The 24693-nt window shown below is 52.7% G+C and overlaps 1 protein-coding gene across 2 annotated transcripts in view; it reads left to right on the forward strand.

Annotated features, from left to right (window-relative positions):
- The first annotated feature begins 11364 nt into the window (after positions 1–11364).
- Positions 11365–24693, forward strand: part of XYLB (xylulokinase) — a 41021-nt gene continuing 27692 nt past the window's right edge. The window contains exons 1-7 of one of the 2 annotated variants that reach the window (XM_056129394.1): positions 11365–11475; positions 12528–12610; positions 14688–14757; positions 17722–17802; positions 19977–20063; positions 21211–21339; positions 23329–23394. In XM_056129394.1, coding sequence (XP_055985369.1) covers positions 11419–11475; positions 12528–12610; positions 14688–14757; positions 17722–17802; positions 19977–20063; positions 21211–21339; positions 23329–23394 — 573 coding nt within the window. In that variant the 5' untranslated portion in view covers positions 11365–11418. The remainder of the gene's footprint in view (positions 11476–12527; positions 12611–14687; positions 14758–17721; positions 17803–19976; positions 20064–21210; positions 21340–23328; positions 23395–24693) is intronic. The other variant, XM_056129395.1, reaches the window with a different exon arrangement.

Raw genomic sequence — 24693 nt, forward strand, 5'->3', positions numbered from 1 at the left:
GAGTCAACTTGACTGACCTCTCACTATCCCAATGACCCCAGGGTGTCTACCCCTCCCAATATTCAGTCTTTATGTATTTTTTTTTTGTTTATTTTGGTTTGGGTTTTTGGGCCATTTCAAGTGGTCTTTAGGGTTTACTCCTGTCTCTGTCTTTAGGGGTCACTCCTGGAAGGGCTTGGGGGACCGAGCTCATGGGATTGGACTGGGGTCAGGGATGGGACTTGAGTTAGCCACGTGCAGGGTAAATGCCTTACCTATGACTCGGCCCAGTACGCAGCACAAGCCTTTGTGTCAGGGTCCAAGCTCCACCCTGTCCGCCTCTGTGGGAGGTAAAGTTCCCTTGGGCTATGCCAATTCTGGCTCAGTTTGCTGGACCATCAACTTGCAGGGAGGAGCTTGGTACTAACTCCTGATTAGAGTCTGATTTAACTGAGCCAGGTCAGCAGGACCCAGACCCTCTAGCCAGGCTTGGAAGCACTGAGGCCAGGTGGCCTCTGGGCCCTGATCCCCGCACCGACTTCAGGCATGTGTTCCTGAGATTCAGGGAAGCAAAAAAGCAGGTGCCCACAGCATTCTCCCTCCCAGTATCATCTTCCGTTGCATCATTTCTTTTTTTGATCTGGGAGCCATATTCTGCAGTGCTCAGGGCCTACTCCTGGCTCAGGAGTCACTTTGGTGGGGCTCAGGGGACTATATGTGGTGCTCGGGGATTGAACTCATTGTTCTGTCTCTCCTGCCCTGATGGCTTTACTCTGTCAATGAAGTTCCCAGGATGGCCTGCAAAGTGGGATTTGAAAGCCACTTCACCATCACTCCCAACCCACTCCCACTAAAAGAAAATATTCAGGGCCAGAGCAATAGTACAGAGCAGGTGGAGGCATTTGCCTGGCATGCAGCCGACCTGGGTTTGATCCCCAGCACCCCATCTGGTCCCCCAAGCACTGCCAAGAGAAATTCCTGAGTGAAGATCCAGGAGTAATTCCTGAGTGAAGATCCAGGAGTAACCAAGTCCTGAGCATTACCAGGTGTGATCTCAAAAGCCAAACAATGAAAAAATAAAAGAAAGAGTTCTGCTCACTGCATGGCAGAGCACCTGTCTGTGATCACCGTGTCAGCCGTGAAGCACACTGTGGAGCACTCTGTTGGAGAGATGGGTGGTTGTGGGGAACTGGAAGGGGAGAAGGGTAGGGATAGGGAGCTGACAGGCAGTGAAGGGCTTCTGGGGGTGGGAGGTTCAGGTGCACTGGAGAGAGCACAGGGTGTAGGCCAGCCAGCACTTGTCAGCCTGATCCATCCAAGGCCCACCTAGTTTGCGTGTTCAATCAATTACTAAGAGGTGATGTCACCTATTTAGTCTATTTACTTTTTTAATTTCCCAAGGCTACTCCAGCATGGCTTGCTGGCCAGAGTGCTCAGGGGGCCATGTGGCGCTGGGGATGGACTCAGGCCTTGCATATGCCAGGCATGTCCTGGTCCCAACCTTACCTACTTTAACAGACTGTGAGGCAGATGCAGAACAGAAGGGCTGTGTAGACCCTTTAAGATGGAGATGGGAGGGCGGGGAAGATGGAGCTAGATGGGCCAAAGAGATAGTGTAGTAAGTAGGGTGCTTGCCTTGAACCTGGGTTGGGTCCCTCATAGCCCGTATGGTCCCCTGAATCTAGCAGGAGTGATCCTTGAGTACAGAGGCAGGAATAAGCCCTGAGCACCACCAGGTATATCCAAAAACCAAAAAATAAAAGTAAAATATGGAGATAGCTGGCACTGAGCTATGCTGCCAGTATAAAACTCACAAGGGGTTTTAGTGGCTGGAGTGATAGCACAGCGGGTAGGGCATTTGCTTTGCATGCAAACGACACAGGTTCAATTCCCAGCATCCCATATGGTCCCCTGAGCACCGCCAGGGATGATTCCTAAGTGCAGAGTCAGGAGTGACCCCTGTGCATTGCCAGGTGTGACCCAAAAAAGCAAAAAATAAAATAAAATAAAATAAAATAAAACTCACAAGGGGTTTTAAAGATAAGAACAAGGGCTGGGACATGGCTCAGTGGTAGAGTCCATGGGTCACATATGTGAGGACCTGAGTTCCATCCCTACAACTCAAAAGAAAAAGCAAAGTAGATGCCCTCACATCCTCTCTGTTATTGCTCTAAAACATCTGACATGTTTTCCCTTTTACCCAGTCTCGTGACTATTTTGAGGAAGCTAGTTGGTTTAAACATACATTTCAGGGCCGGAGAGTCAGTACAGAGGTTAAAGTGCTTACTGTGCATACAGCTGACCTGGTTAGATCCCTGGCACCACACATGTTCCCCCAAGCACTGCCAGGAGTGATCCCTCAGCAGAGAGCCAGAAGTAAGCCCTGAGCATCACTGGGTGTAGCCCAAAAACCCAGCCACCCCTCACCCCAAAGCAGAAGGGGTATGATAAATACACAGTCTGAATGAAGGGAACCCAAGGAAAGAGTATGGTGGTACCCCTCAGCTCTTCCAGGTATACTGACTTCTAAAATAACAGCGAAAAAATAAACACCCAACACCATTAAAAAAAATATATGTGTCCTAGGGACTGGAGCAATAGCACAGTGGGTAGGGTGTTTGCTTTGCACGCGGCCAACCCATGTTTGATTCCCAACATTCCATGTGGTTCCCTGAGCACCACCAGGAGTAATTCCTGAGTGCAGAGCCAGGAGTAACCCCTGCTCATTGCCAAGTATGACCCAAAAAGAAAAAAAGTGTCCTAGAAAGAAATACTCTTTGAAACCTCTTATTTAGTGAAAGCAGTTAATAAAATAGGTGAGCGATAGCACAGCGGGTAGGGTGTTTGCCTTGCACGCAGCCGACCCGGGTTCGATTCCTTCATCCCTCTCGGAGAGTCCGGCAAGCTATCGAGAGTATCCCGCCCAGACGGCAGAGCCTGGCAAACTCCCCGTGGTGTATTCAATATGCCAAAAAAAAGTAACAAGTCTCACAATGGAGATATTACTGGTGCCCTCTCAAGCAAATCGATGAACAATGGGAGGACAGTGCTACTGACAGTTTGATTTTGGAAGCTACTCCAGCTCGGGATTAGAGGGATTTGCAGTGCCAGACCAAACAGGACTTCCCATGCCCGAAGCCTGGACACCAACCTTCAACTCTCTCTCCCCAGCCCAGGTCATCCTTTCCTAAAGTGAACTTGAACTTTTGAAGAGCAGGGACTACGGCTACTTCTTGTCCTTGCTTTACTAGACAGACTAGTTCTTCCAGAATAACATGAAGAAGTGGTCTGAGCAAGTATCCTGTCTGCATCCTGGCTGTAGAGAAAACACTGCCCATTTACACCTTACAGGGATTGTAAATGTGTCTGCTGTCAGCACATGGAGAAAGGGCCTGACTCCTTCCACTTCTCTAGGGATTCTTTCCTTTGAACCTGAAATTGTGTCAAATACTGAACTTTTGGGCCCCCTACATGTCAGGAACTGTTCAGAGCCTCAGGAAGTCAGCAGTATCACTCCAGGATCTGAGCCTCAATAAGTGGCCTGACCAGCCTCTGCTCAGCTGGCTTGCTCCTTTCTTCTGGACTAGCCTCTCCACCACCCCCTGCACCCCTGCTACCCCCTCTCTAGTCTGCACCTCAGGTCCCGCCCAGCTCCACAGGGGTTAGCACTGTAGTACTGTCCTCCTGTTGTTCATCACTTTGCTCGAGTGGGCACCAGTAACATCTCACAACAAATTGTGAGACTTGTTGTTATTGTTTTGGCATATTGAATACGTCACGGGCAGCTTGCCAGGCTTTGCTGTGCGGGCAAGATACTCTCGGTGGCTTGCTGGGCTCTTTGAGAGGGGTGGAGGAATCGAACCCGGGTTGGCTGTGTACAAGGCAAACACCCTACCCGCTGTGCTATCACTCCAGCCCACACAGGGGTTAATCAAATAGAAAACAAAGATGTAAAAGAAGAGAGAACGCCAAAAGTTACTTGTTTGAGCTGATTAATTATATAGACAAATAGAAAAACATCTGCCAATATGAAGTCTGAAAAAGAGAGAGAAGGCTAGGGTAAACAGTTGGAATTAAAAAGGAGAGCGGTTCCTCCAAAGGTCAAACAGAGCCAGCAGATAGAGTACTGCACCTCCACACTGGGCATATGCCCAAGAGAAATGAAAACATTCCCCCAGCACGTGCACATGCGTGCTCATCCTTCGTGATACCCTGACCCCGCAGCAGCCCATGCCCCTTGGCTGAGGAGTGCCTTAGTAAACCGTGTCTTATCCATATGGTAGGGTAACATAGGGGTTCAAGGATGAAGGCCTGGAGACAACACAGGGCTTAGGGCACATGCCTAGCAGGCTCTGGAACTAGCTTTGGTTCCTGCCACCATGTGGTCCCTGAGCATTGCTGGGCACAGGCCCACTTAGTGAAAGGACCTGGGTATGTGCTTCTGGGAATATTCAGGACACTACTGCAGTATTCGAAGGAACTCCAAACCTCCTGAGCACTGCGTGGGAGGCCCTGCCCATCCCTCAAAAGAAATGGAAAGCTCATATATGCCACAGCATAGGTGTATCTGGAACACACTATGCCAGGGAAAATTAACCCATTCCAAAGAAAAAGGTCCCAAGTCATACAATTCCACTATTTGAAATGTTCAGAACAGGCAAATCTGTGGTGACAACACTCAGTGGCTGTCTAGGGAAGAATGGAAAACAGTGGAGGATGGGATTTCTTCTGGAGGGGATGAGACTGAGTTGGAGGAGTGGGGAGCCCATCTTTTCTCCCTCTTTGGGGCTCATCTCTCTTCACTCTTTAGAAAAATGCTCCAGAATGTGCACTTACCTCTGAGTTCATCCTAATCGGGGTGTTTCTATTTTTTTTTTTTTTTGCAAAGTGGCACTATATTCTAATTGCCTCTTTAACCCACTGATCATTAAGAAAATTTTGTTTGTTTGTTTGGTTTTGATTTTTGGGTCACACCCGGCAATGCATAGGGATTGCTCCTGGCTCTGCATTCAGGAATTACTCCTGGTGGTGCTCAGGGGACCATATGGGATGCCAGGGATCGAACCTGGGCCGGCCGTGTGCAAGGTAAACATCATACCCACTGTGCTATTGTTCTAGCCCCAAGAGAATTGTTTTAAAATACTGGAGTAGGGAGATGGCTCAGATGTTGACCACAAGTGGGATTCCCTGCCCATGTGCACCCCAAACCCAGTACTACTGCCAAGTGTGGCTGTGACAGTTCCCAACTACCACCTGGTATCCCAGTGGTACTTGGGGATTACTAGACCCACTGCAGGGCCTCAGCATTAAACCCTCTGGTCTGCACAACCAAGCTGAGTGACAATGGGAGTGACAGGCCCACACCCCTTAATCACTGTTTGGGACCCCCCCAATTCTAAGTAGCTTAAAACCACCCCCTACCGAAAAGGACTATTGCCAATTTTTCTTTATTCTTTTAATGATGAAGTTAAACTTTAACCGCTGCAGAAATCTGATTAAGAAACAGATTGGCACAGCGAGTTTATTTACACAGGTGGACTGCATCTGGTGATGGCCAAAAATGGCTGAGCCCCAAACACAGTTCACAGAGAGCATTTATAGGCCAGTTACAAGCTATCTATTTCTGAAGGAAACATTTTTTTTCATTCAACATATACAATGATTCCTAACATGCTTGCTAACAGATACAAAACCTGGCAAAACCAGCGATTAATACAATTTAAGTTTTTACTAATTGTTTCTGTGATCCTGTTTCTGTTCAAGCTCCCTTGCTCTGTTCTTGTCCTAACTTTGTGATTTACAGCCTGTTCGCCTTTGCCCAGTTCCTAGAATGGGTCACTTGGAAGTCCTGCACCTAGTTTCTTGCTACAGAACAACATAGAGTGGCTTAAACTGTCAGCCCTCCATTCCCACTACTACTGCTCTAAACTAACTCCCACAGGTGATGGATGGCACATGTGATGGATGAAGATGATGGATGCAGGCTTCCAGACCTTTCTCTCCTGGATATAGAACCAGAAGGTTTAAAGACCAGACTGATGATGCATGTGGGAGGTGGGGGAATGCTGTTGTGGGTATAGGGGTGTGTGTGTGTGTGTGTGTGTGTGTGTGTGAGAGAGAGAGAGAGAGAGAGAGAGAGAGAGAGAGAGAGGTGAGATGAGAGAGAATGTGTGTGAGAGAGGTGAGATGAGAGAGTGAAAGAGAAAGAGAAAGAGAAAGAGAGAGAGAGAGAGGTGAGATGAGAGAGAATGTGTGTGAGAGAGGTGAGATGAGAGAGTGAAAGAGAAAGAGAGAGAAAGAGAAAGAGAGAGAGAGAGAGGGGGGAGTGGCTATGGGGAGAGATAAGCAGTGTTAGATAACATTGGGTTGTCCTTGCTCCTCCCTCAGGGAGCTTAATATTTATTGAGCCACTCCTACGACAGTGTTCCTGAGGCACACACCCAATTCCATCAATCACTAATAATTCTATATTGCTTTTCTCTTTCCTTTATGTCATTTGCATGGTTTATTTAGTAATGTCCTTTTTGTATAGACACAAGAAGACAGTTGATGTTACACTATGTAACATGGGAGTTTATTGACTCCAAAATAATATTTTACTCCTGGGCATCCATATTTACTTACTTAAGTCTCAGTTGCTCTTAGTTCCTAGCAGTCTAAGAGCAGGGCCCCGACAAGGGACTGGATAGACCCAGGGCAAACTGTGAGCTACCTTGGCATCAAAATGAGCCAGGCCAAGGGCCATAATACTTAACTATAAGTTAAGAGCACGGTCATGAACAAACTGTCATGACCCAAAAAGAAGTATCTGAATAAGGACCCTGCTGGGGTCAGGAAATACTAGCCTGACCTAAGGACTGTGGTCTGGAATATATAGTGAGATGTCCCCCAAAAGAGCCAAACTTTAAGCTTAATATATCTCTTACTATGCTCATACAAAATGACATTGCTAGAAATATTATAAGAGGTAAATTTACTATGATTGTTTAAAAGGATTACTAGCAGAGGAAAGGAGAAAGAAATACACCCTGGATGAATCTCCTAGTAATCTGGAATGCTCAATCGCCAGATGGGCTTTTGTCCTTAAATTAATCTCCTGAAGGAGTGACTTTACATCTCTTTGTTGTTATGACAATGTTCAACCCCACCTTTGTATCCCCACCCTTCATGATTTCTATATAACTATGCTGTAAGGGGTATAGGGGAATTAGATATTGAAGACATTGGGGATTGGATGTTGGGAACAAGAGTCAGGACGAGATGTTGGGGACTAGATGCTGAAGATAAGACATTGGGACTAGTTGCTGAGAACAAGAAGGACAATGACTAGATGTTGAAAACTAGAGGAGAACTGAGACTTGGGACTTTGAGGTCTGCGAGGACTAGAAGGTGAACCAGATGATGACAATGACTGGAAGTAGAGGACTATGAGACTACGTCGAGACAAGGAAGAAGATATAACGAAGGAGAGGACATTGAGGTCTATGAGGAGACTAGGATGATGAAACTTCTTTGATGACTGGGACCAAAACGATGACTATGACTGAGCCGTGAAGGGAGAGATCAGACTACTCTGGGGAGGAGAGAGAAATAAATGGATTACTGATCAGCCCTGGACCCGATTCCTGTTCCTCCATCCCCTGGTCCTTCATCTGTTATCTGCCTCCGCTGCCGCCACCATCGTCCTGCCAGGGAGGCGGCTCTCGGCCACCTAACCGCAGGCCGGCCCACTCACCCTTTCTTCTTTGGAAACTTATAAAGCAGATCCCAGAGAACAAATAAAGTAAAACCGAAAATAATGGAAGAAGATCTTCCACAGCCACAGTCAGGTCTGCCTGAGGTGGGCTTCCAGAAATAGTGGGCACAAGCCCCCCTGGGTTGGAAACAAGTATTTTCTCCTCAGAGTGCTCTAAATTTGTTAACTTCAATATCAAAGTCCATCAAAGTTTTTCCTGACCCAAACAGAAAGTCAGTTTTCAAAAGCCTCCCCCTCAGTGGCACAAGTTATTTATTGAACCACTCTCAAACCGGTTCAGACAAACCTGAGGCTGCCACTTGGGGGGCACAGACAGAGCCGCGAGGACAGGGAAACAGAACAACTCCCCAGGGGCAGATAGAGCCCTGAGCACTGTCACACCACATGTGCCAAGAGACGCAGGGAATCCAGTGCCCTCGGGGACTCTCTGTCCTTTTGCAGTTGCCCTGTCCACGTATTTCTGGCTTCAGATGGCACCTGTCCAAGTCTTACCTGCACAGTCTCATTCCACCTGAGTCTCTGTACCTGGTCTTCAACTTCCTCATCCAAGACCCCAGCTCCTGCTGAAGCTCAGTGTTGACCAAGTTTTCCTCAGCCCTTCTGTTCCACCTCTCCTGGCCCATCTTCCTCCTGAAACTTGCTGTCATTCACAGTTCCACTTCCTGCAGGTGTGACTCAGATGCTCCTCCATCATGGACAGCCACCAAAGGGAGCACCACAACGAGTCCCCAAAACCACTCACCCTGGGATTCCAGTTGTGCTGGGGGTTTCCTGCACCCCATGGCGCACCTGTCAGTGACCCTTGTCATTGTCCTAGGAGGCTCACACAAATACCCCACACCACTCTCAACCTTCTCAGGGTGGGAGGGAGGGTTCACAGAGCCCATGGCCTGCCCAGTGTCTCATGGCCTGAACACAAGCCTGGCTGGCTCCTCTTGACTTGTGCGTGCTTTATTGGGATGGCTTTTGTGGTCACGGCCACGAGACTGGTCAGTTCTCTGGAGAGTTCCAGGGATGTAGCCAAAAGTACCACCTCATGAGTCCCACCTGTGTCAGGTCACAGAGAAGGGGGAGATCTCTGAAAAGTTAGTTGGGGGGCTTGGGGGGTGCAGCCCTGCTGGTAGGTGCAGGGGTGTGGAAGGTGTGATTGTGGGATGTAAACCCCCCTATGACCCTGGACCTCTATCAAGGACTTTCTTTTTTTGGGGGGAGGGGTCACACCCGGCATTGCTTGGGGGTTACCCCCTGCTCTGCACTCAGGAGATTACTCCTATAAGTGCTCGGGAATCACATGGGAGGCCGAGGATCGAAGCCAAGTTGACTGTGTGCAAGGCAAACACCCACCTCGTTTTCCTCAGCCCTGTCACTGTCACTGTCACTGTCCTCCCGTTGTTCATCGATTTGCTTGAGCGGGCCCAATAACGTCTCTGTTGTGACACTTGTTACTGTGTTTGGCATATTGAATACGTCACGGGTAGCTTGCCAGGCTTTGCCGTGCAGGCGAGATACTCTCGGTAGCTTGGTGGGCTCTCCGAGAGGGGTGGAGGAATCGAACTCAGGTCGGCCATGTTGGTTGCGTGCAAAGCAAACCCCTACCAGCTATGCTATTGCTCCAGCCCACTCTGGCCCCTATCAAGGATTTTGAACTTGGGGTCTCTGTTCTCTCTCAGTCTTCATGTAGCCTTTGTTCCTATGGCCTTATCTCCAGATCAGCCTTTGGGTGTGGTTGTTTCTTCATCCTGGAGCCTCAGACGGACTAGAACCTTAGGCTGCTCTTAAATTGTAGCCTCAGGCTGGTGTTATGTCCAGCCACAGACTGGTGGCAGCATACTTTTCAGAAACTATCAGGGTTTCCAGAAATTCATTGTCAAGGACTCCCCTCCCCTCCGCCTACTTCAAATACATCCCTTTTCTCCAGCCTCAGTGTCTGCGTCCTAGTTCGGGCCTCCCACAACCACCTTTCAACCAATCTCTCAGGGTTCCCAATCACCACCAAGCACCTGGAGTGCTTCCTGCTAGGCCAGCCTGGTCTGATTCTGAGTCGACTTGCCTGCACCCCCACCCTCGTTGCAAGTCAGGCCCACTCAGGGAAGAAGAGCTCTATTGGGAACTGCGGGTGCCCTAGTTACTGGGAGGAGACACCCTGGTTGCCTAGAGCTCCCCAAGTAGTAATTCTTGAGTGCAGAGCCAGGAGTAACCACTGAGCACCACCAGGTGTGGTCCAAAAACCAACAATGACAATAGTAAAGAAAAAAAGTATCAGAAGCAAAGGTATAGTCTCACCCTGTGGCAGCACCCTGCACCCCCACCCCGGGGCTTCTCTGAACCCCTGTTGCTACCAAGGGCTCTTTTCCTGGGAAGAAGAGAGGAGAGGATCAGACAACCTGGAGGTGGGGTGGCTGGCTGTCCTTCCAGAAAGGCCAGAGGGCCATTGTCCTCTGTACCCTATGGCTATCAGAGGACTGGAGTGTCTGGGGAAGGCTATGTGCCCAGGAAGGAGAGTCAGAGCCCATAGATGTTGCCCAGAACCCCTCAGGGACTCCCTGGCATAGCTTAAGAAAGCAAGAGCCAGCTGCCTGGGCAGAGGGCAGGAGACATTTGTCTTGCCATCCACCTTCTCACAAGGTGGTGTGTGGCACTGTTTCAATGGCTGAAGCAGTGTGGCTCGCTGGGGGACCCAGCTCTGCCACTGACTGTGGCTCAGGAGGAGGAACTGGCTCCAAGCAGTTCCAGGCTGTGGAACCACCGATCAGCAGAGCGTTGTAAAATGCAGAGAGTGTGCTGGCCTGGGGGAGGAAGACTGTGGGTGAATGTGATTCAGGTTTCCCATCCTTTTTTTTTTTTTTTGGTTTTTGGGCCATACCTGGAGATGTCTAAGAGTTATCCCTGACTCTGCACTCAGGAATCACTCCTAAATCGGTTTTGGGGAGACTTATATGCGATGCCAGGGATCAAATCAAGCATCCTACCCTGGTATACTATCTCTCTGACCCCTCTCAGTCTCTTCTCCACCACTCTGTCAGCACTAGCTGAGGGCAGAAGGCAAGGAACCCCCTGGGCACCACATGAAAAGTTCTGAGTTTTCAGAGGACCCTGATGGGGGACACAGATTCGCTAGGTCAGAGACAGGATGTGCTTTCTAGTGGGGAGGGAGCGATAGTACAGAAGGTAGGGCCGACCTGGGTTCCCATCTCCTGCATCATCCCATACGGCCCCGGAGCACCGCCAGGAGTAATTCCAGAGCTCAGAGCAAAAACCCTGAACAGGGATGTGACCTTCTCCCCTCACAAAAAAAAAAATCAAGAAAAGAATAGGATCTGCTTTGCTGCTTCTCCAGTCCGTACTCAGGAAATACTCCCATCTGCGCGAGCACTGCAGCCAAGACTCAAGAGAGGGCCCCCAAGTAGGGAGACAGCGACTGAGCGTGGGAGCCGTGGTACCCGGGGAACCTCCAGGGTCGGAAGCTGAGCCCGGATGCGGGATGCTGGCTGGGAGACCAGCACGGGAGAAGGATGGGGCAGGCGGGGGCAGCCGCGGGGCGACGCTCGCGGCCCCCGGCAGGCGGCGCCAGAGAGCAGGAGGGGCGGGGCGGGCCGTGGAGGGCGGGCCCCGGGGCGGGCCCCGGCGTGTCCCCTGGGCGCTGGAGCGGGGCGACCCTCGCGCCGCCGGAGGAGGCGGCCAGCATGGCCGAGCTGGCGGCGCGCCGCTGCTGCCTGGGCTGGGACTTCAGCACGCAGCAGGTACGCCCGCGCGGGCTGCGGCGGGCTGGGCGCGGGGCCGCCGGGCCCAGCGCGGGAACTGCCCGGGGATCCCCCGCACCGCCCCAGCCCTGCAGCGCGCGCAGCCACCTCGGCACCCGGGCGGGGTCCTGCCGGCCGGTCAGCTGCAGCCTGCAGCCGGACGCGGGGACAGACAGCGGGCCGGCAGGCACAGGGGCAATGGCCGGGGACCAGGTCCCCGCTCGGGGCTTTTTTATTTTTATTTTTTTGCCTTTCCTTCATCAGGGGAAATGGGCACAGTGTCCGCATGAACTTTGCCCCGCTCTGGGACACCCTGGCACCAGCGGGGCTGCGAGCAGAGTCTCAGTGGCCTTGAAGACTGGCCCCAAGGAGAGGGTTAAGCTCTGAATGTAGCAGAGTTGCTACCAGCCGCAGCTCCAGGGCCCCCCGCACCCCCCCCTCGCCCTGGGACGTCAGCGGACCCTGCTGGCCGTCGGTTTCCGGCGTGTCCAGGAAAGATGGTCTGGGCGGTTGAGCCTCCCTTGCGGGGGCTCGTGTCCCAGGCTTCTGATTGTGGCATTGGCCTATGGAACTGTCTAGAGACCTTGTCTGGTTTGAGTACTTACTCTTTTCCCCCCTGGAGGCGGGAACGTGGAGGGGGAAGTTGTCCCCAGTGGTGGTTAGGGCTTACTCCTTGCTCTGATTGGGGGCCACCCCTGTAGGATTGGGGGAAACCATCTGGGGTGCTGGGGACTGAGTGCAGGAGCCACTGCCCTGTCTCTCTGCCTCCTGCCTGGTGAGTTTCGAAACATCTCCCAACCCCCCGATTCCTTCCCTTCCTTCTGGAACTTTCTCAGGCCTCATAGCAGGGCTCAGCAATGCACCATGCAGCTTTATTGCCTGGGGTCTTGGTTTTGTTTTGGGTGGCAAAGAGCCCTCAGGGTACCTGGTTTTCAGTGGGGACCTCCCCCAGACAGCCAGGGCTCTGGGGTAAATTCTTCCAGGGTGCCGGGCTTTAGTGGGGCTCTTGGTTTTCCGGACTTCCGAGGACCACGTACACCTTTGTGTTCTAGGTGAAGGTAGTTGCAGTTGACACAGAGCTGAATGTCTTCTACGAGGAGAGCGTGCAGTTTGACAGAGACCTGGGAGAATTTGGGTATGTGCCCAGCACACCTGTGTGTGTGTGTGTGTGTGTGTGTGTGTGTGTGTGTGTGTGTGTAGTATACGTGTACATGTACATGTGTGTGTGTGTGTATATGTCTGGGAGCAAGTGCAGGGTGAAGCTGGAGCCTCCCTCCAATGCTCATCATGTTCATAAACCACTCTTTTTCAGCCTCATCCTGCAGCAGGAATTCCTGGATTGTTTTTTTTTGTTTTGTTTTGATTTGGTTTGGTTTTGGGTTTGGGGCCATACCGGGCAGTGTTCAGGGCTTACTCCTGGCAGTCTTGGGGGACCGTATGGAACATGAGTTTCACATGTAAGGCAAATGCACTACCCATTTGTCCCATGGCTCCAGCCTCTGGGGCTTGATCTCTTGGTCTTGCTCTCGCTGGGTCAGTACCTCACGCCACTGAACCACTTTGCTAGGGATCAGACGGGGGGCTGTCCTGATCACGTCGGGGTGTGTGGCCTCGGGCTTTGTGGTGTGGGACCACACCCAGCAGTGCTCAGGGGCTTCTCTCAGCAGTATCAGGAGATGGGTCTAGTCCTTTTAAGGGGGGAGGGGGGTAAGGCATACCCAGTGATGCTCTGGGGTTACTCCTGGCTTTTTACTCAGGAATCACTCAACATTGCTCAGGGGACCATATGGGATGCCCAGGATAGAACCCAAGTTGGTTCCGTGCAAGGCAAACTCCCTACCCACTGTACTATAGCTTTGGCCCAGCACCAGTCCTTTGATCTATGACTGGGCCCACTCATTGGGCAATGGTGCTCCTGAGTGCTCCGCAGGACCTGTTCTCCTGTTGCGTGGCTCACAAATGTGCTCACCAGGGCCCCCTCCTTTCGGTCATGGCTCGTGGCTTCCAGGATTGCAGATCCGAGCTACCAGGATCCCACTTGGCCCACGTGGACAGCCGGAATTTGAACCCCTGACCAGATACTAATCAGTCTGGCGTTCTCAGCCACTGCACGGTTCCTCTGATCTCATTACTTGTTAGAGTTTTTGTTTGTTTGTTCATTTGTGTTTCGTGCTTTCATGCTGTTGGGGTTTGAACCCAGATGTCATGTGTCCAAGGAATGCACTTTGGGGCTTGGAGAGATAGTACATCAGGCAGGTGCTTGCCTTGCACATCTCTGACCTGGGTTCAGTGTCCGGCACCCCATATGGTCACTGGAGTCTCACCAGATGTGATCCTGAGCACAGAGCCAGGAGTAAGCCCTGAGTACCACCAAATGTGGTCCTAGAACAACAACAACCAGAAAAAAAAAAAGAGGCATGTGCTACTACAGTCCAGAGCTTGATTTTGAGGTCACTCTGGGAGGTCCTGGTTCCAGGCCTGACTCACATCCACTGAGGTAATCATGATCCCGGCGCCTCTGCATACCCACACCTCCTTTCCTTTTATTTTTTACATTATTATTATTATTCTGGCTTTTGTTTGTTTGTTTTTTGGGTCACACCCAGCATTGCTCAGGGGTTACTCCTGGCTCACGCACTCAGGAATTACTCCTGGCGGTACTTGGGGGACCATATGGGAATGCTGGGAATTGAACCCAGGTTGGCAGCGTGCAAAGCAAATGCCCTACACACTGTGCTATCGCTCTAGCCCCCTATTTTGGCTTTTTGGGTCATTCCTGGTGATGCTCAGAATTTACTCCTGGTTCTGCACTCAGGAATTACTCCTGGCAGTGCTGGGGGACCATATGGGATGCATGGGGATCGAACCCAGGTGAACCACGTGCAAGGCAAATGCCCTACCCGCTGTGCTATCACTTTGGCGCCCTCCTTCCCTTTAACCTACCCCATGCACCCGCACCCAGCCCCATTCCTGTTGACTTCTGTGTCCTGTGGTGCCAGGTCTGCCTTCTGTTGGGGAGCCCCCAAGTGCAGAAGACTCGATCTTGTTGCACTCTGAGAGCGTCCCCTTGTGGGTGACCCCCAGGCCAGACCCCCTTGCCCAGCGCGCATGACTGCACAGTTTGACCACTCATGGCTCAGAAATGGGGTGTTCTTCTACTAGGGGGCCCTGGGGCCTGCCGCTGGGGCTCAGGTCCATGTTTTCTTTTACAGGACTCATGGTGGGGTTCATGTTCACAAGGATGGGCTGACAGTCACTTCTCCGGTCCTCATGTGGGTCCAGGTAATTGAGGGGACCCCTGCTTCTGCTCCGACGCACTGGAGGCCCTGGCAGCACATGGGCCTGGGCACAGCCATGCATATGAACTCTCGAGCCGATAAGGCTCCCAGAGGCTTCCAGAGACATTGCTGCTGGCCAGTCCTGCCAGTTACCACAGTCACGAGGGCCCAGGGGTGGCTCTGTGGACTGGGCACAGGCTTTACGTGCAGGAGACCCAAGTTCAACCTCCTGCACCACTGGGTCCCTGAACACCATCAGGAGCCAACCCCTTAGCACTGAAATGGGAATAGCCCCCAGGCATCACTGGATGTGGCCCCCTAACCAACCAAATGTCATGAAATACCCCAGGGTAAGGCCAGGCTTCAGCTCAGGGACATAGCACGTGCTTGGCATGTATGAGGTTCTGGGTTTGATCCTGGCACCAAAATTTCAGTGAAATAGGCTGTTCCTTGCCATGTCTTCCCACAAGACTGTTAGGAGCAAGCCATTTGTGGCCAAGAAACAAAAGCAGAATTGGCCCATTCCTCAGTGGATTTAGATGGAAACTGGTTAATAAGATTCACTTTCCTATAGTTTTGAGCATTTCTTTTGTTGTAAATTGATGGCTTTGAAAGAAGGACATCCGACAGCATGTATTGCCCAACTAATACCGAGGCACAACTCCAAGACAAGTTCTTCTGCTGGGAAGAACCGTGCCAGGTGTGGAAGGACTCAGAAGAGATGCGCATGTGTGCCATGATTGGCGGACCGGGCGTGGAAGGATTCAAACGAGATGCGTGTGTGTGTGCTGTGATTGGCCGGCTGGGTGTGGAAGGACGCCACCGGAATCGCGAGTGTGCTGTGATTGTCCGCTAGCATCTTGCACACACACCAGGCGGAAATACATCACAGGTCTAAAATCACCTCGGTCTGATTAGAGATTCCTTTTGCCTATCTGCTTTCTGTACCCATTTGCCAACTTAGTAATAAACCATTTTTGAGACCCTGAAAAAAAAATTTTTAATGAAATAAAATGTCACCGAGCAAATCCTTTTCCAAAGACTTAGGGCAGGTTACCTCTGTTGCCTGAGATGCAAATCCCGTTTTTGGGGTCTTTATCCTCAAGCTCAGCTCCCTCAGCTCCCAGGGCCCCTGACCAGGCTCAGACCAAAGCCCAGACAGTACTAATAGGTCAATGACCTGGTGCCTGAGCCGGATGACCCCTGGACCCTGGGGCTGCAGGACTAGGAAGCGGGGCTGCATGGACAGACACGAGTGGGTTTGGGGCTGCCTCACATTCCACAGGGCCAGAGACCGGGATCAGCACGACTGTGTCTGTCTCGTCTCTCAGTTCTCTACATTGAAATCTTTCCTTGGTTTTGGCTTTGGGGCTACACCTGACAGTGCCCAGGGGACCCCACAGTCGGACCTCCTGCATGGCGAGCACCTCTTTGGGCCTTGACTTCTTTCTGTTAAGATGACCAGTATAATATCTCTCTCTCTCTCTCTCTCTCTCTCTCTCTCTCTCTCTCTTTTGTTCTTTTCTTTTTCATTATTGGGTCCTACCCACAGCTACTCAGGGCTTTCTCTTGCCTCTGTGCTCAGGGTTCACTCCTAGTAAGGCAAGCGTGCTACCTGCTGAACTGTCTCTCCAGCCCTTGATCTCTTGTTTGATCAGTCTGATCCTGACTCTTACTGAAGGGTTGGGGTACAGGATTTCCACCAGACAGGCTTCAGAGACTGAGCCAGATTCAGAGGCCCAAAAGGGGGAGAAGATTGGGGTGTAGGTAAGAGTGTGTCTAGAGGTCCCAGCCATGATGTCTCTGGTTTCCAATTGGCCAAGGACTTAACCTGGAAGGTGCCGGGCGACTGGCTCCCCCTACCCAGCAGCTCTGGGTGCCCAAATGGCTTCTAGCCTCACCAGCCTGCCCTCTGGGCCCCCACTCGCTCCCTGAGCTCTCGGCAAAGGCTGGTTTGGCAGCTGCAGAGGAGCGAGGATGCAGCTCCACCCACCAGGGACATGCAGCCAGGGGCTGGATCTGACATCCCTGTTGCAAAATTCTAGGGCAAATGTCGGCCCAGCAAAGCCAGACTGTCCCTCCCACGCAGGGGTCTCGCTGGAAGGGAGAGAGAGTCCCAGCGGAGGGTGGGTGGTGGAACAGGGAGTGAGGGGTGAGGAGAGCAATTGGCGATCTTGTCCCCGTCTGCTCCTTGTCCACATGTTCTCCTAGCCCCCATCTCCTTGTCCACATTTTCTCCTGAGCATGTTTCTCTCTACCCTTGCCCTCTTGAACACAGGGAGTCTGGGTGGAGCCCGCCTGGCTTTGTCCTTCATTCCGCTGTGGCAGTAATGTCATCTCACTGACAGCGCAGCCTGAATTGCAGGTGTGTGTGTGTGTGTGTGTGTGTGTGTGTGTGTGTGTGTGTAATAACTTACTGAATCTTTGAAAGGTGTGAGGGGAGGGAAAGAGAGGAAGTGTGTGTTCAAGAGAGAACATGGGCTTCTCCAGAGTGGCACAAGCAAAGACACGTAGAGACCAGCAAGCAAGACTCGTGTTCAAGGGAGAACATGGGCTTGAAGAGTGAGACTGAAAGGCAGATTTTACCTGTAAGCACCTACTCCCCCGACCCCCCTGCCTCCACACCCCAACACCTCCCCCACTACGAACTGCTTCAGCTTTGACTTTCCTCTTCCCGAGTGCCTGGAAGCCAGAGACCTGGGAAGCAAAACATGAGGCCCGCAAGTCTGAGTCCATGCATGAAGGGCTTTGCGTGGTTCACTCTGATTTCACGCCCCTGCCTGGCTGATGAGCGTCTTTTCACACCAGTGCGCCATTGCAGTCCCCTGGGTCTCACTGGAAAGCCCAGCACTTGTGACCCTCTGTTTGGCGTCTTGTGTTCCCTCTTGCCTGGTGGCCATGTGTGGGTTACATGTCCGCCCAACCCTGCAGCCTGTGTGCACTCACCCGGGCTTCACTTCTTTCTCAGGCTCTGGACATCCTCCTGGAGAAGATGAAGGCATCGGGCTTTGACTTCTCCCAGGTCCTCGCCTTGTCCGGGGCAGGCCAGGTGGGTGTGGGCATGCTATGCTTTTGAGGTCTCATCCTGGCTGGTGGGGTGGCTGCAAGGGCCCCCGCTCTCTCTCAAAAGGCTCTGTGGACTTACAGTTGTGTGAACTCTTGAGCCCCTTCCCCAGGGAGGGCAGCTCTCTCAACTCCTAGCAGAAGGCATGCAGTTCTGCTTTACCAGGACCCCAGAGTGCCTGCCATGGGGGAGGAGGGGTGGGCCGGAGGAGCCTTGGCTACGAATATATCACCACCATCCAGGGGCTTTTCTCTTTTCTGGAAGTAAAAGCAAAGTCAGAAACTGCCCCGAGAGAGTGACAGTGGTTTCGGTGGCTGAGCTCGCAGTAAGGCCAAGGAAGACCATTGTTCGAGCACTGGGTCCTGCCCGGGTTTTCACACGTGTGGCCCAGCTCAGACCCCGGGGGGAACCTGTGGAGGATGCTCTGGGTTTGATCTCCGCCTCTGTTTGCAAAGCTGGAGCATGCCCTCCGCAGGCCTCAGCCAGCTCTCTTGGGCCAGTGTGAGTGTTAAATTCACAGAAGAGCCCATCAACATCTTTCTTTGACTTGGTATCACTGACATGGAGAAACTGAGGCACAAAGCCTCCTCTCCTCTTCTTGCACTTGACTGAGGTCACACATCCAGCTCATGCACAGCCAGGATCTCGTCCACTGTCCCCCTCTGCCTCACTTTGCCAGCCATGCCTATCAGTGAGAACAAATTCAGAAGCTTCTCTGGACGTGCGTCTTCCTGACCCCACCCAAATGGGATGATTCTGTTCCTGCTCCAAGTGGACCCGACTCCCGGGGCCACCCCTTATCTGCCGCTTCCCCGGAGCCTCACCTGACAGGTTTCCTCCTTGCAGCTCCTTGCCTGTGCGGTAGGGTAGCCTGAGAACTCATCTGACTTAACATGCTAGGACTGAGTGCCCCATCCTCCCCCAGACCGCCTCCTCTTCCTTTCTCCTCCTCTTCCTCTCCCTCCTCCCACATCTCTTCTTCCCCTTCATCTCCTGACCTTCTCCTCTTCCATTCCAGACCTCCTCCTTCTTTCTCCTCCTCCTCCTCTTCCTCCTTCCTAGACCTCTCTTCCCCCACCCCTTTCAGACTCCTTTTCTTGGGAATTCTCTCCCCCACCCCATCCTCAACTTCCCCATCTTCCCACCCGACAGTTCTGGTGATCCCCAGCCCCTGCTGATGTGTACCTGACTCTTTCTTTTTATTTTTTGGGTCACACCCAGCAATACACAGGGATCACTCCTGGCTTTGCACCACCTTGGTGGTGCTCGGGGTTACCATATGGGATGCTGGGGATCGAACCCTGGTCGGCCGCATTCAAGGCAAATTCCCTATCTGCTGTGCTATTGCTCTGGCCCCTGTACCTGACTCTTGAACCTCCCACCTTTCCTCCATCTGTCTGTGGGCCCTTGGGCTCAGGGTCTTTATCTGAATATCTGCATTGCTCTCCCCCTCACCCACCCGCCCCCACAGTTTCTAGCTCACCTTCCTGATGATTCCTGCTGATCCTTCTGTACTATGTCCCTGGCTATGTCCCTCCCTGCTAGTCCAGAGTTCCTGCCACCTCAGGGATAAACCTCCCAAGCCCAGATGTTGAGTCCCTGGCCAGCCCCTCTGCCTCCCGCTCCTCAGGCCTGCTGCTTCCACAGCCCCTTCCCTCCACCAGCCAGGCCTCTGCCCAGTGCTTGCTGCTGCAGGAGGACCCCACATTCAGTGCATCACCACGTTGAATGCCGCCCACCCATAACACCCGCTGGTTAGATGGGTGACCCCCTCATATACCTCAGGGTGCGGCAACAAGTGTCTGTTCCCCCGATTCAGCCCTGGTATTCTGCAGAGGGACAACTCTTTTCTGGCAGGTACCACTGTTCAGTCAACACTTGTTGAGCGGATGAATGTGTTCCCGGAAATATTGCAAATGAAATCTTTAAATGTGACTTTCGAAGGGGCACTGGAAGTCCAGAGGGATAAATCCTGCTCAGAGTCCTGATGCTTTTGAGACGGACAGGGCAGACCTCCCCCAACCCCCTGCCCCCTGCCTCCTCCCCCCGGTCTTGTAGAGATAGAAACCAAGTCCCAGGAAGGCCCGGAGGTCCAGGACTGAAGTGGCAGCGTTGGGCTGGGGTGGCTGGAGACAGAAATGTGTGTGTCCCCCCTACAGCAACATGGCAGTGTATTCTGGAAGACGGGGGCCAGCCGGGTGCTGCGGAGCCTGTCCCCGGACCTCCCGCTGCACAAGCAGCTGCAGGTGAGGGCACTGAGGGGGCACGGCAGGGGGTGGACCGTGGGCCATCTGTGCATTGCCAAAGGTGGAGGCTTGTCCACTGTCCAGTGCATGTGGGCTGCCTGCTACGCTATGGCGAATGTGCCTGGACTCTGGCAGAGAGTCTTCCCCAGACCCCCGTGTGATTCCCCCAACTTAGGAATCGGCTTTAGCACGGGCCACCCCCTGGTGAATCAGAGAAGGGGTCGCTGCCTTCTGTTTAGTCTCCCGGGCTCCCCAAGTCTGGCCCAGCTTCCCCTTCCCTGCCCATCTCCAGGGATGTCAGCAGGGCTCAGACCACTGGGCCCAGCCTGGGGGTGGACAGGAAGGGCCGCCCATAGGTCTCACACACACACACACACACACACATGCACTCACACACACGTACATACACACACATGCACATATACATATGCATGCACACATGCATGCACATACACAGACATGAGCATGCACACACACGCACACACATGCACATATACATGCACACACCGTCACGCACATACACTCAGGTATGCACACACATGCACACACATGCACACACGCACACATACACATGAGCATGCATGCACACATGCATACACATGAGCACACATGCGCACACACACACATGCATGCACATACGTGCGTGCACACAAACGCACTCACACACATACATATACACACATGCACACATGCACATATACACATGCATGCACATACACAGACATGAGCATGCACACACACATACACACATATACATACACACACTCACGCACATGCACATACACTCAGGCATGCACACACAGACATGCACACACGCACACATACACATGAGCACACACGCGCACATACACACATACACACGCGCACACACATATACTCGCGCACACACACACACACACACACACTGTGAATGGAAGTCCAGAGGGATAAATCCTGCTCAGAGTCCTGATGCTTTTGAGACGGACAGGGCAGACCTCCCCCAATCCCCTGCCCCTCCGCCTCCTCCCCCTGGTCTTGTAGAGACAGAAACCAAGTCCCAGGAAGGCCCGGAGGTCCGGGACTGAAGTGGCAGTGTGTTCTGGAAGACGGGGTAGTGTGACCCCAGCCCCCAAGCACTCAAGCCTGTGTATCGGCTGCTCCTTTCCAGGCCTGCTTTTCCATCAGCAACTGCCCAGTGTGGATGGACTCCAGCACCACTGCCCAGTGCCGCCAGCTGGAGGCTGCTGTGGGCGGTGCCCAGGCTCTCAGCCGCCTCACCGGCTCCCGCGCCTACGAGGTGGGTGGGTGGTGACTGTCATGGGTGGTGGCTGGGTGCTGAGACCAGAGTCTGCCTGGGGCAGGATGGGGCCTGAGAGATAGCACAGGGACTGAGGTGCTTGCCTGGCACTGCTTAGCATCCCCGGAGCCCAACCAGGAGTAATCTCAGAACCTGGATGAAGCCCTGAGTACTGCTGGGTGTGGCCCAAAGGCCAAAACAGACCAAAAAAAAAAAAAGCAAAAAAGCTGGTGTCCTGATAGCAGGGATCTTGTGTGGGTGTCTCCCATGTAGGACCTGCCCCAGGGCCATGGCTCTGAGCAAGTGTCTGGGACCAGGGCACACCTCCTCCTCATTCTCTTGACCCCAGGTTGTAGAGGAGCCTGAGCATGGCCTTGCCTCACACTGAGCGCCTGTGTTTGGGTGCGACATTGGCACCTTGGTGCCAGCCTTGGTCTCTTCAACCTGGGGACAAAAAAGAACAATTACATTTGGAGGTGGGGAGGTGGTTGGGCCACATCCTACCATAACCAGGGCTACTCCTGGCTCTGTGCTTAGGGATCATTTCTGGTGGGCTCAGAGGATCAACCTAGGTAAGTCAAGTGCCAGGCAAGTGCCCTACCCACTGTACTATCTCTCTGGCCCCCAGCATTTGGAAGAAGGTAAAGCACATCAGGTATTTACCATGCCTCCTGGGAAAGAGAAAAAAAGTGGGGGCCAGTATGATAGTGCAGCAGATAAGGTACTTGCCTTGCACATAACTAACCCAGGTTTGATTCCTGGCATCTCATATGGTCCCCCAAGCCCACCAGGAGTGATTCCTGAATGTAGAGCCAGGAGTAAACCCTAAGCATCCCTGGATGTGGCTCCAAAACAAAACAGAACAAAAAAACATAAAAAGTGTCTCATCCCTGCTGGCCTCAGCCAGGGGCTGTGATGGGCTGGGCTTGGGTCATGTGACTGCCAAGGGCACATGGGTCTGGGGGAGAAGCCCCCTCGGTGAGAAGAGTGTGTATGGAGGGGCCTCTGAAGAGCCCATGTCTACCATGCGCAAGGCCCTGAACTGAGTCTCATCCCTGCTTAGTCCCCTGTAAAAAAATAGATAAAAATAATATCAAAGGGCCCAGAGAGACGTGCAAGGATCAAGGCATTTGCCTTGCACATGCCAACCCGGGTTTGCTCCCCCTATGATCCCCCTGAGCACCACCAGGAGTGATCCCTGAGTGCAGAGCCAGAAAGAAGCTCAGAACACTGGGTGTGGCCCACTAATTAAACTAAGGGCTAGGGAGAGGGTTCAGAGAACCGGAGCACCTGCTTCACATGTGGGGCATCCTGGCTTTGATATCTGGCACCCAGGGTCCCCCACGACTGCCAGACATAGCTCCAAACTAAATAAATTAATTCTTTAAAAGCAGAAAAGAAGGGGCTGGAGTGATAGTACAGTGGGGAAGGCATTTCCCTTGCATGTGGCCAACCTGGGTTCGATTCCCAGCATCCCTTATTGTCCCCTGAGCACTGCCAGGAGTAATTCCTGAGTGCATGAGCCAGGAGTAAGCCCTGTGCATCACCGGGTATGACTGCTCCCCCTGCCCAAAAAAAATGCAGAAAAGAAGAATGTGGGTGAGTGTTTCCGCCATTCCCGACCAGTCCTGGCAGCAGGGCCTTCTCTGAGGGCCGGGCCTGGCCGCGTCCATAGCTGTGAAAGCAAAGCCCTGGCTGGTCCCCTGTGTGTCCTAGAAGCCACTTTCTCAACTATTTTTCCCGTTAGAGCCCCTTTACAACGCTGTTTCCTTCCTGTGACTGCCTGCCTCCCCTCTGCCCTACCCATGGCCCTCTAGTCTCGTGGTGGGGCCTCCATCTGTGTGACTTTCACCTGTGGCTCCCTTGGCATATCCTGGGGACCCCAGATTAGAGAGATTGGTCTGGAGGAGGCTACACTCAGCTCCCTCGGGATAGGACTGCTTGTTTGTCTTGAATTTGGGTTTCTTAGACTTGACTCTCCGTTGCCAGCGCTTCACAGGAAACCAGATCACCAAGATTTTCCAGCAGAACCCCGAGGCCTACGCATACACGGAGGTTGGTCAAATGTCCCTGTTGGATGGAACATCACAGTTGAATTGGCTTTCATCAACTTGCCGGCAGCGTGAGATGCGTGTCTCGGACGCATTGGTGAAAAGCGTTGGTTAGCAGGCATTACCAGGGATGCACGGCATGGCATGTGTCTCCTTGTCGGGCTATTTTATTTATTTTTGCTTTTTGGTCACACCCAGCGTTGCACAGGGATTACTTCTGGCTCTGTGCTCAGGAATTACTCCTGGTGGTGCTTGGGGGACCATATGGTGCTTGGGGTGCTTGGGATGCTGAGGATCGAACCCTGGTTGGCTGCATGCAAGGCAAACACCTTCCCTGCTGGACTATCGCTCCGGCCTCCATGTCAGGCTATTTTAAAGGGGTGTGGGGGAAAGTGAGACAGAGGCAGAAAGGACAGAGCTCTGGGCCAGGGTGGGCCACACCAAGATGCCCCAAGCACCCACTCTGCTCACTGTATGGTTGACTGGGCACTGATGGGTAGGGGGTCAGTGTGCTCCTTGCACACATATTCCTGGCCATGGCCTTTAAGCCAGAGTCCATGTCCCAGGAGCTCTGCAGACATGTGCCTTATTTGTTGTGTGGCTGGGAATCAGCATTAACATCACCTGAGAAGCCGCTTGACACGCTAGCTGGTGATTTTTCATTTCTGAGTCATTAGAAAACGGTCGGCTCATGTGAAGCTACAGTCCCCTTTTCATCTCGACACTGATGTGTGTCTCATCTTTGAACGCCCCATGCTGCCAGGTGACTGTGTAGCACTGGCCGCTAACATGGGTTTGGGGTGGAGGAGGTGAGGCGAGACTCTCCCCAGACTCTCTCTGAGCACCCATGGGTCCAGAATCCTTCTGTGAAGTCCTCATGGGGAAGTCGCTCTTGGTCTCTGCTGTCTGCACCGGGGGCTGTGGCTTCCCCCACACTAGCTTTCCCTGAGCTGTTCTGAACCCAAGAGTGACCCCATTGCTTCTGAGTCCCATGATCACATGTCCCATGGCCCTGAAAACCAGACACTAGGAGACTCCATGAGCCAGGGAGAAGGATGATGAGGGCTCCCTCCTCCCTCTTTCTTCCCCCCCCCCCCCGCACGTGGGTTCTGGATGGAATCTTTCCTGGGCCTGGCCTTGTGGGAACGGAACTGTCTTTGTGGGGTGCATGGTGCTATGGCAGATCCAGAGACTTGCCCACGCTGCCCCTCCCTGCATCCCAGCAGCAACCCTGACACTCTTTCTTAAAATGTTTAATTTTTTAAAATGTTTATAAAGTTGTTATGATTTATTACATTCAATA

The sequence above is a fragment of the Sorex fumeus genome, unplaced genomic scaffold (assembly GCF_029834395.1).
Source record: "Sorex fumeus unplaced genomic scaffold, SorFum_2.1 ptg000072l, whole genome shotgun sequence".
Taxonomy (NCBI): Eukaryota; Metazoa; Chordata; class Mammalia; order Eulipotyphla; family Soricidae; genus Sorex; species Sorex fumeus.